We start from the raw sequence: 12,023 nt of genomic DNA on the forward strand, positions 1-12,023 counted from the left end.
AAGGACCTCTTATTTCACTTTGTTGTTCAGATATTATGTTGGTAAAAAAATGTGACATTTTTTATGCTTGACATTTGGCCGAGAAAATATGCTACCATTAAATATTTGATAAAAATAGTATTTCAGTCACTATGACAACTTACACATATATTGACTAATAACATATCCATATTTCACTTACAATGTTTTAATAATTTGAATGCATATATATAAATATATAGTTGTATCATTTTGTTATATGTATCAACTTATTGACTCCAAATGTATCAATATTTAGTAGGGATGCATAAATATTTTCAAAAGTCTGTATCATTGCAATGTATCTTACTATGTGATTGTTGTCATAACTAAATATAAACTGTGTATTGTGTTCATGTGAATAACCACATTGTAATCTATTTTGTCTGTATCAATAAACATAATATAAAATAAAGAGATATCCACATGATTTAGTACTAATGCATTATTTAGTATCAATGTATCAACATTCGGTAAACATCACTAGAACTAATTTATACCTTCGTAATAGTGTATCAATATTAAGTAATTGTCACATCAACTAATGTATACTTTAATAATAGTGTATCAATATTAAGTAATTGTCACATCAACGACTAATGTATACTTTAATAATAGTGTATCAATATTAAGTAATTGTCACATCAACGACTAATGTATACTTTAATAATAGTGTATCAATGTTAACTAATTGTCACATCAACGACTAATGTATACTTTAGTAATAGTGTATCAATATTAAGTAATTGTCACATCAACTAATGTATACTTTAATAATAGTGTATCAATGTTAAGTAATTGTCACTTGTACTAATACATACTTTAGTAACAGTGTTTCAATACTTGGTAATTGTCACTTGTACTAATACATAGTGACTGACGGTTTCCTATCTGCCCACAGTACAACAGCCCACAGTACAACAGCCCAGTGACTGCACCAACACACCAGAAACAATCCCATCACACAATGACAGTCACTTACGGTCCCATCTGGTCACAACAATACTTAAACCAATCAATACTCAGGTGAATAATGGCACCATCCGGTCAACAGGTAAGGAGGGCTATGTTGAAATATATTGATAATATGATTATTGATACAGCTGTGTTTGACTTACAATTTCTTCCCTTGCCGACCAAGCAAAGACATTATCGCATGATCAACATCATCTATTTTCACAGGAGGTTTGCAGCAACATTTGGCCCCTGTCTGTTGTTCCACAGTGTGGCGTTGTGAGACGTGACTTCATGGGTGTCCATGGCAAAGCGTTAGTTAAAGATATATCTCTGTCTCTACCCTCACTCCCTTAAAACAGACCATTGCTAAAAGCTAAAGTGGACAAAACATCCGTTGAATTAACATATTTATTTAATCGAAACAATTTTTGTTCCCCTATATGGTAGAGAAGATCTCAGTATCAGTTCCCGGTCAGTGTGTAAGTGGTTGTGTACGGACATGTACATGTTTATGCTAAATGCCTACTTACACTTCGGTAGTGTGTCAGTTTGGAGCTGCTTGGAGTTATGTCCCTTTGTGTATCCAACTGTTCAACACATGGCATATATTTTGTGGCCTCCAACATGAGAATCATTGAGAAATAATATGCATATTTGTTTTTCATAGTTGGAGCTAAACACATTAATTTTTTATACAACTTTTTTACATCATTCATAAAATAACCATTCTTTTCTCACATATATTGTCTACGACCATGCTCAAAAGAAAATGGAAGTCGACAACAATCTTTGATGTCAACAGGAAAATATTTAAGAGATTTTTATGCTGAAGAACAGACACAGACAAAGAAAACATTCCGACCTCCGTGTGTTGTTACGTTATGAAGGTTGAACCTTACCCAAGAATCCCTTTACGCTGTAGGATCGCAGATATCATATCATTGGCATGTGTAAATATACCATTATGGTAATTGAAAATGTTGTAGGTTTACATATAAATCTCCACGATATCTATCTGCAGACCAAGGTGACAGGTATTGCAGCAGATATGACCTGAAATATTAAGTTATGACCAAAGCTTATCTCATGAACTTCAACCCCAACAAGACACCCCAGGGGAAACAGCCCATGCAGATGTGTGGCAAAATAAATCAGGTCTGTGAACAGAGATTTATTAGGATGGAAATACTTCCAACAATATCCTGCACCTAATAAAGTAGAAATGTTTCTAGTCACAAATAATGATTTACGGTTGTTCTGTGACTTGTGATGTATGATAATGCTCTTTTTACGACAAATAGTTAAATGTGGTCGCAGCCTGAGAAAGATAAGCCATGAAGGCAAACAGAGAGTGTATATAAAACTTGTCGAGCTCTTAGACTGACAACCTCCAAACAAACATTTCAGTCAGAGATCTGTGTGAAATAAAAGCAGTGTTGGAACGAAGATCGGAACGAAGATCACCTAAATCTAACCCCAATAACCAAACTTCAGAACCAGCTTAAGAAACCCAGCAAAACAACAGAAGGTTCTGTCAGCGGTGCCTGAGTGAGCTTGATATACAAGATCTTACAAATGTTACATTGTTATTACAAATAATATGCCCAGTTTGGCACATCTGACTCCAGACTTCATTTTGGTTGCAGAGTTTCATGGATGCAACACCAGGCTAATTATCAGTGTTCATAACAACACTTCAGTGCAAACCAGTTCTGGATTCGCGTATCTGTCAGTATTTCAAATAAATGTGTATATACAAACTGTGAAAAGACAAATTATGCAAATCCCAGGAAACATGAGTAAACCCGTGGACAAGTTGAGAGTCTGTAGGTCTTTGACATCCCTCGCCAGCGGGTGCGAATAAATGCTCACCTATCAAAATATCCGCCATGAAACCACAGTTTCAGTCCTGGGAAAATTGCAAAAACAGTGTGTGAAAATCAAGTACCTAATACCCCGTCTCAGCATTCCTTCTCTGTACTTTCTACAGCCAGTGCCTGTCACAGTCCATTTGACACCCGGTCAGTTCTGACAGCCAGACTGTAGATAATTCCATGGACTACAATATGTCTGTATTGTCAACTGAGTGCCTCTACAACTGGCTAGGTATCTGTTTGTCGATATGACACTGGGTCAAGCTCACCAAGGACTGAGGAACACAGGAATGCCTGCTGACCAGCAGTGTTGACCTTGTCCAGGTTTATTACAGAACACAATCCTTTCAGATAGGCACATGTCCTGGGGACTGTGGGGCAGGCTGTAGTTACCCCACAGATCATGGGTAATTGGACCCTGTAACCCAGTACCCTATCTTACCCCCATCTCCATCAGTACCCCCCCTCGTATCCCCCATTGTTATCTGATCTGGAGCAGTGGAGGGTGAAGCTTCACTCATGTCATAATGTTGCATCATCATCAGCAACAGCAGCATCAGTAGCAACAGGTTCCATCTGTTTCACATCAGAGCAGATCAGTCCACCAGTATCCATCTATCATCACTAGCGGAGATCTCAAGGAGCTGTAATGTGCTGTCCATATGCCAAGTTGAGATTCAAACTCTGGCTCCTGATTGATGAACAACCACACATCCATGGCGTCATTAGTATTAGTGAATGTCAAGGTCATAAGCCAATATACTTACAGTTTTCCTTTGTACATGATTCAAGATCTGGTATTGTTAAAAAAAACCTCAAATATTGATAAAAACACATTTCTGTCGAATCTAACCCAACATACTATCACAGCACACTCAACCAAGAACAATGTCTACACTTTTTGAACAAACATGTCACATCTGTCAATTTCTTCCTTTCCCAAGGCAACATATTAAAAGTTCAGCGACAATGTGTTAATCCTGGCTTTCATAACACCGACAAAATGCATGATACATGTTGATACACATGACCCAACACTACAGTCAGTACATCTGTATGTTGATACACACGATCCAACACTACAGTCATTACACCTGTATGTTGATATACACAACCCAACACTACAGTCAGTACACCTGTATGTTGATACACCTGTATGTTGTTGATACACATGACCTTGACAACACTAGTCAACACCTGTATGTTGATACACAGTAGTACACCTGTATGTTGATACACATGACCCAACACTACAGTCAGTACACCTGTATGTTGATACACAACCCAGCACTACAGTCAGTACACCTGTATGTTGATACACATGACCCAACACTACAGTCAGTACACCTGTATGTTGATACACACAACCCAGCATAGTCAGTACACCTGTATATTGATACACATGACCCAACACTACAGTCAGTACACCTGTATGTTGATACACATGACCCAACACTACAGTCAGTACACCTGTATGTTGATACACCCAACACTACAGTCAGTACACCTGTATGTTGATACACCACACTACAGTCAGTACACCTGTATGTTGATACAATGAGTCAGTACACCTGTATGTTGATATACACAGCACTGCAGTCAGTACACCTGTATGTTGACACCAACCCAGCACGCAGTCAGTACACCTGTATGTTGATACACATGACCACACCTGTATGTTGATACACACGACCCAACACTACAGTCAGTACACCTGTATGTTGATACACATGACCCCCACTACACTACACCTGCAGTCAGTACACCTGTATGTTGATACACATGACCCAACACTACAGTCAGTACACCTGTATGTTGATACACAGTCAGTACACCTGTATGTTGATACACACCCAACCCAACACTACAGTCAGTACACCTGTATGTTGATACACACAACCCAACACTGCAGTCAGTACACCTGTATGTTGATACACACACACTACAGTCAGTACACCTGTATGTTGATACACATAACCCAACACTACAGTCAGTACACCTGTATGTTGATACACATGACCCAACACTACAGTCAGTACACCTGTATGTTGATACACATGACCCAACACTACAGTCAGTACACCTGTATGTTGATACACAAACCCAACACTACAGTCAGTACACCTGTATGTTGATACACACAACCCAACACTGCAGTCAGTACACCTGTATGTTGATACACACTACACTACAGTCAGTATGTTGATACACCTGTATGTATGATACACACAACCCAGCATTGCAGTCAGTACACCTGTATATTGATACACATGACCCAACACTACAGTCAGTACACCTGTATGTTGATACACATGACCCAACACTGCAGTCAGTACACCTGTATGTTGATACACATGACCCAACACTACAGTCAGTACACCTGTATGTACACCTGTATGTTGATACACACGACCCAACACTACAGTCAGTACACCTGTATGTTGATATACACAACCCACCACTACAGTCAGTACACCTGTATGTTGATACACACAACCCAGCATTGCAGTCAGTACACCTGTATGTTGATACACACGACCCAACATTGCAGTCAGTACACCTGTATGTTGATACACACACCCCAGCATAGTCTGTCTCACAGTCCCTGAACCACATTAATTTCCCTACTGCCAAGCCCTCTCTGCTGTGCTAAAGCCCTAAATAAAGCAAGTCTAGATTTCCTCAGGTTCAGTTCAGTTCTGAATCTCTGGTCTCCCTAGGGCTCCTTTTCAATATAAATGGGCTTGTTTGTTACTATCAAAATTAAATATATCCAGAGACTAAGCCTTAGTCTAACCCCAGCATTACAGTCGGTACACCTGTATGTTGATACACACTACCCAACACTGCAGTCAGTACACAAGGGCCCTGTTTCACAAAACTCTGGGAACTTTTCTTGTAGTATTCGTACCTCCTATTTTACAGTATAGGAGGTACGAATGTTACAAGAAAAGTTACGAGAGTTGATACACACGACCCAACGCTGCTCTGTGTGGATACACAAGACCCAAAGCTGTGAGCTTGTCAACAAGCTAGCTACTGCTTTTAATTGCATAATCAAGTTGTGACCTCCAGGTGCTGATATCTGTCTAGGACACTTCAAAGTGGCAACTCATACATAATCATTAGGCATTGATCAATTCGTATTGTGCAGATAATTACGAATATAAATGAGGTATTTGGAATAACATGGAGTTAACAGCTGCAGCAAGTTTTACAACTTGTTGTCTCTTAGTGTTAGACAAGCATAAAAGCTTGCTGAGTATGATTTCACTAGATTACCCGGTAGACTAATCATCAAAACTCGCAAATTAGAGTTATTTCCATACCTGTGGGGCCTAGTGGTTAAAGCGTTCGCTAGTCAGGCTGAAGACCCGGTTCGATTCCTCACATGGGCACAATGTGTGAAGCCCATTTCTGGTGTCCCCCGCCGTGATATTCCTGGAATATCGCTAAAAGCGGCATAAAACCCAACTCACTCACTTACTCCTAACCTGTGAATTAATGAAATGCAAGTGATTCAGTGGTGATTTGCTCACAAAGCAGTTTTCGTCTTATGCTTCCATAAACCACCAAAATAATCAGGCCACACCCACTTACAGACTAATGTTTGCAGATATAGTAAATGGATGGGGCTTGAATATACTGCAAAACATTGTGTTTGTAGCATTACAGAAGTTGACACCAAGCAATCACTCCCCAGAACCCGTTTGAATTGTATTATTACAAGGAATGATGTCAGTGAATTTGTATTGCAGCGGTTTGTGTCCAGGATTAAATTGTGAAGCTATTCTTGTTGATGTATTTTCTTGTCTGACGTGACTTCAATATTTTTGTTTGCATTTTTTATAGATGTATCAACACAAAAACCTGTGTGCATAATCTAATTAATCTAGGCATATACACTACAAATTTTTTTATGCCCTTTCATCTGACTAAATAAAAATACGTAGTAAATATCTTTTTCAGTTCAATTCTAGGGCTGGGACAATTCACCGATGCACCGATACATTTAAGTTTGATAAAGCTATCGTATTGTCGACAGGTGTCGATACAAAACGATACACAACTTTTTTTTCAAAACAGTATACCAATATCAGATAAGATACCAGTATCTTAAACATGTTACAGTACTTATTTAGAGAAAAATACGCAAGTATGATAGAGTTACTTGTTTGTTTATTACAATAGTGTTATTGTTATACACAAATACCTTGAAATAAATCATTTTAGATCTTAATGCTGTGTCATTCTTTCAAGGTGTATGTATTGTGATACGTATCGGATCGCAGGTAAAAAATCGCGATACATATCGTATCGTGACATAGTGTATCGTCCCAGCCCCATTCAATTCCCACAGGTTTGAACGGGTTGAGTTCTCCATCTGCTGGAATACTTTCTCAACATGTGGTAGAGTAGAGTCCAGTAGAGAGGAACTCGACACAAAGTGGTATGCCAACGTGGAGTACAGACACAGCGATATCCACGTGCATGTGCGTGCAAGCCAGTGGCTGGTAGCAAGAGCACCTATCTCATTGGACAACAAAAGAAAAGAATCGATAACCTTACTTCCTGAAAAAATAGCATTTTTTCGAATTCCATCTGATTAAATGACCCCTTGAAAATAGCCAATTTAACCAGTATCTTGATACAATATGCCACATTATCACATTCCTACAACCCCACAGGTCCTTTGGGAGATGAGGGGTAACTAACGTCCTTTGCTTATTGTCAGACATAAATCCTCTCGACCTCCTTCTGTGTGAAAAACAAACGTCCCTTTGTTAGTTGTGAGTCTTAAACCACAAGCTATCTCTTCTTGATTACAAATGATGAAATCGTATTTATGTGGGACACCGTATCCCACACACCCTTAAAGTACTGATGCAGAGTAAACGTAACGGGCTACAAAAATACACCTAGCATTGATTTCGCCAATTTTCCCACAAGCCTCTTCTAAGCTCATAGCACCCTTCCTGGTTGCATCCTTTCACAAAAACATAATTTCTCACATAAACGCCATAAATGAGAATAAAGTCGGATGGTTTATTAGTCACAGCTCGACTTCGATCCGCAATATAATGATTGCTTCTTTGACACATGTCCACTGATCGGACAAAATGGGTGTTTTATTTACCAGCCGCTCATAAATGAGTACCGATCCAGGTCTATGGACAGGGAATATCTGCAATCACTTGATTAATTGAGATTTCCGCTTAGCAGAGCATAACTGTTGCTCAGCTTCAAGGATGGTCACAGATCTGTGGTTCTGTTCAATCTTGCGATGAGCAGTAACGGATAGATCTCCAATTTATGGTTGCGATCATTATTGACATGAAATCTGAACTAGATCTGTGTCACTGTTACGTGGAGAGGGAAGTAACACTGTATCCATTCAACATCAAATATTTCATTTGTTTGTGGTTTCTGCAAAATCTAAGCACAACACAAATCCACACATTTTCCATTTTTTAAAATAAGTTAATATCCTTTTAGTGCTGTGCAGAGTGTGTTAAGTAATGACAAATAATTACCTACATCCATTGCAATCAACAATTCTTCTGTCTTATGACATCTTTAAGAGGAGAGAGAGAAAGAGAAAAGAGAGAGAGAGAGAGAGAGAGAGAGAGAGAAAGAGACACAGAGAGAGAGAAAGAGAGAAAGAGACACAGAGAGAGGGGGGATGGAGGTTACGGTTATTATCACACAAATACACACACTTAGTTATGTATATCTTTATTAATTTATTATCTGAATTAATTATTCACTGAAACTTTGTTCACTCAAGTGTTAGGTGCCTCTAAGTTATATCCACCAGAATGCTGACATCAGACAATATCCACATTACATTGTGCTGAGACCTTTATTTCACATTGTTGTGTTGTATATACTGACATACTGTAGTCACCATTAATCAGGCATCAGTGTATACATGTACGGTATTCCCCATAATATCTGACCTATGTGATACGTGAATTGACAAATGGGACAGGAGATAAATTTGTTGTCAGAGATAGAGTGGCAGAGAAAAGACATTGCTTAATGACTATGAACTCCAATGATGATGGCTACTTGGCGCTCACATACATTCTACCCATGTGTATTTTCTGTGAACACATCTCTGCTAAATACAGGAAACTACAGATTGTCATATGAATCCTCAAGCAAAGCACAGGTACAGGTAGACTTCCACAAGTCTATAAGGTAAAAATTAATAGTTTCAAAGATAATTTCTAAAACATAATACATAACAGACTGGGGTCCTTGTCCGCTTATCTAGACTTGCCTCTTCAAAGAATAGAATTATTAATGTTCTCCTGATAACTTATTAAGACTTCAGATATTCCTGTTATAATTAAAGATATTCATAATTTGTTACATGTAAATGATATATATATAACTTGTAAATTATCCCTATTGCAAGTTGAGTGGTATTATATTTTATGAAGTGCCATATATATATACACATACATAATACTGTCTTCTTACAACTGATGTAGAAGTGTTACCTTACCCAGATAATGGCTACACGACCACCAGTCTCCTACATATATAGATAAGTGAAATTGGAAACTCGTTCTTCAGACCTCTCCGATGAAGACAGGGCAAGAGCAGCACAGATATCTTGGATATAGACATGTTTGTTGAAGTGAGGTTATTTGGTGTGAACGCAATCTCTGCCATTACATCAGGCTTGGTAGAGTTGACTGATCTCTCCAATCAATACTTCAATAATATTCTATTTAAGTCTGGAACTGAAGGATGAACGTCTGAGGGATTAACTTTCTAACAGCTTTCCCGAGTTCCTAGTTTTCTATGACATTTGGTAAATTTCGTGTTGTTCGGTTCTCCACCACTGCCCGCTGGTTGGCAAACCCAGTCAATTATCGATTATAGAGGGCTACAGATATTCTGTGAATTTTCCAGAAATTTACACATCAAAGAGCGTTTCCTAAAAATCATGATTTCAAATTTGGAATAATCATTTATATATTTCATGAATCGTTGAACATATTATTGGAATCATGCATGTAACATATTTTTCTAAACAATCGATTGTTGAAATGTATAGTTCATTATAATGAGTTTAGTCGGAATAAACTAAAACTGTGAGATTAATATCACTTACAAAAACACAACATATATTTGAGAATTTGACAGAAAATTAGTGAGCATTTGAATATGAATGAGATTGACAGCTGTTGAACACTGTAACCAGTTATATTCGATCTGCATGATGGCGTCCTGTAAATCATGGAGTCAGGCCTCAGTTAAATCTCTGTTACATAGCATCATCCCACGATCTCAGGGAAATTTACTGATCAATATATTGACTCAAAAGTATTGCAATGTATCCATATACATTGATATATAATAAAATTAGCTATTCTCAATGTCACAGATAAAAGTTAATTATATGGGATTACAATAAATCAAAATAAACCTACATATGACCTGAGCTGATCAATATAACAAATACAGTAAATTGCTGCATTCTAACATGAACTTTATGCTACATTCTCATTGGCCATCCTATTGACAATCTTATGACATGTGACAGTGTCAGGGGCAGTGAATTACGTATTAGGTTTCAATTTTTATCAAATTTGTATCAATGTATTATCAACATTAAAACATGACTGATATGTCAATACCGCGACATAAACATCGTCCCTGCTAACAAAGTCCACAGGTCAAAGTGATATCTAGTATAGTTAGTAACACAGTTATATGATAGTAGCCTACAAAATAATATGCTATCACCTAGGTGTATCTACATGTACAGGATGACACTTACAAACCAAGAAACATCATCAGTGCCAATCTGGGATTCAAACCCATGCTCACAGGTTTCTTACACGCCTGAACATTGAACTGCAGTACCCAATGGGCTAGAACCACTGTCCCCACATATGGTTGTGGAAGTCTTCTGTCGGACACCAACCATACATCCAGTATCCTATGGCTGGCCTGCTCATGAAGTCTTCTCCGTGGTCTCCAAAGCCTCAGTCAACTAAATGATTTCAGCCCTATGATGATCGTAGTTGATGATCAACTTAGTATGATCAAGTTACGATCAACTTAGGACACTTATCGTGGAACGGCTCCCTGACCAACACCAGCTCTAGGGGCTGCCTTTAATGTGTCTGTATTTCATGACCACAAAGACATAATTCTACTGGTCCACATGCATGGACCTCCTGTGGTCCAACTGTACCAGTACCAACATTACAGCTTGGTCAGTGATTAAATAGCTGATATTACACCATCAGCTGATATAACATGTATTCACTGCAGCTGATATATCACACTTGCAGCTGATACAACAGGTATTCACTAGATCTGATATATCACACTATCAATGGATATAACATATATTCAGTAAAGCAGATACCTATAAACTTCTTCACTTCATCACTACAGAACAGAATGGAACTGTGTCAGTGTTGAATACTTACATTTCCACCAATGTCTAAATCTTCGTCAAGTAATTCCAAATCAAAATCTGCAACAAAGTAATCAAACTATTATTCACACATCTTCAAGGCTGTCTTGCTGCCATCTAAAGTTGTGGCTACAAACACAGCTGGGCTTCCTAACAACCAGCAACACATAAAAGGAAACCAGCATCAACCTCAACATCATTTGTCTGTGGTGCTAACCAGTGCCTCATTGCAAGCAATCTTTGTCTGTGGCTCTCATCAATGCCTCATTGCAAGCAATCTTTGTCTGTGGCTCTCATCAATGCCTCATTGCAAGCAATTTTTGTCTGTAGCTCTCACGGTGCCTCATTGGAAGCAATCTTTGTCTGTAGCTCTCACGGTGCCTCATTGGAAGCAATTTTTGTCTGTGGCTCTCATCGATGCCTCATTGGAAGCAATCTTTGTCTGTAGCTCTCACGGTGCCTCATTGGAAGCAATCTTGTTTCAGCAGAACATGTATCTGCTTCCTAATCTTTGTGCACAGGATAGAATCTCCTTTGTAGTGGTTTGGCTACAGCTTTACCCCCGTCCACCCCCATCCCACCGGGTACCCACTATACTACCCAACTCAACTCAACCCACCATACAGAAATCAGAGAGTGAGTTGACTGCAACTTTGAATAGTATTTAAGTAATATCATGATGTGTAAGTCTAATATAATGTATGATATATCTCCTTTACTTAGTTTAT

General features: G+C 38.4%; 1 protein-coding gene across 8 annotated transcripts in view; it reads right to left on the minus strand.

Moving 5' to 3' along the window:
• The window catches only part of LOC124252825 (nuclear hormone receptor HR96-like), a 316,210-nt gene that overhangs the window by 148,944 nt on the left and 155,243 nt on the right, over nucleotides 1–12,023 (minus strand). For 7 of the 8 annotated variants that reach the window (XM_046686516.1, XM_046686522.1, XM_046686530.1 and 4 more), the window contains one exon: nucleotides 11,309–11,355. The exons of the other annotated variant lie outside the window; for it this stretch is intronic. In XM_046686516.1, coding sequence (XP_046542472.1) covers nucleotides 11,309–11,355 — 47 coding nt within the window. The remainder of the gene's footprint in view (nucleotides 1–11,308; nucleotides 11,356–12,023) is intronic. 8 annotated transcript variants of the gene reach the window in all.

The sequence above is a fragment of the Haliotis rubra genome, unplaced genomic scaffold (assembly GCF_003918875.1).
Source record: "Haliotis rubra isolate DU_JTF1 unplaced genomic scaffold, ASM391887v1 Scf114, whole genome shotgun sequence".
Classification (NCBI taxonomy): Eukaryota; Metazoa; Mollusca; class Gastropoda; order Lepetellida; family Haliotidae; genus Haliotis; species Haliotis rubra.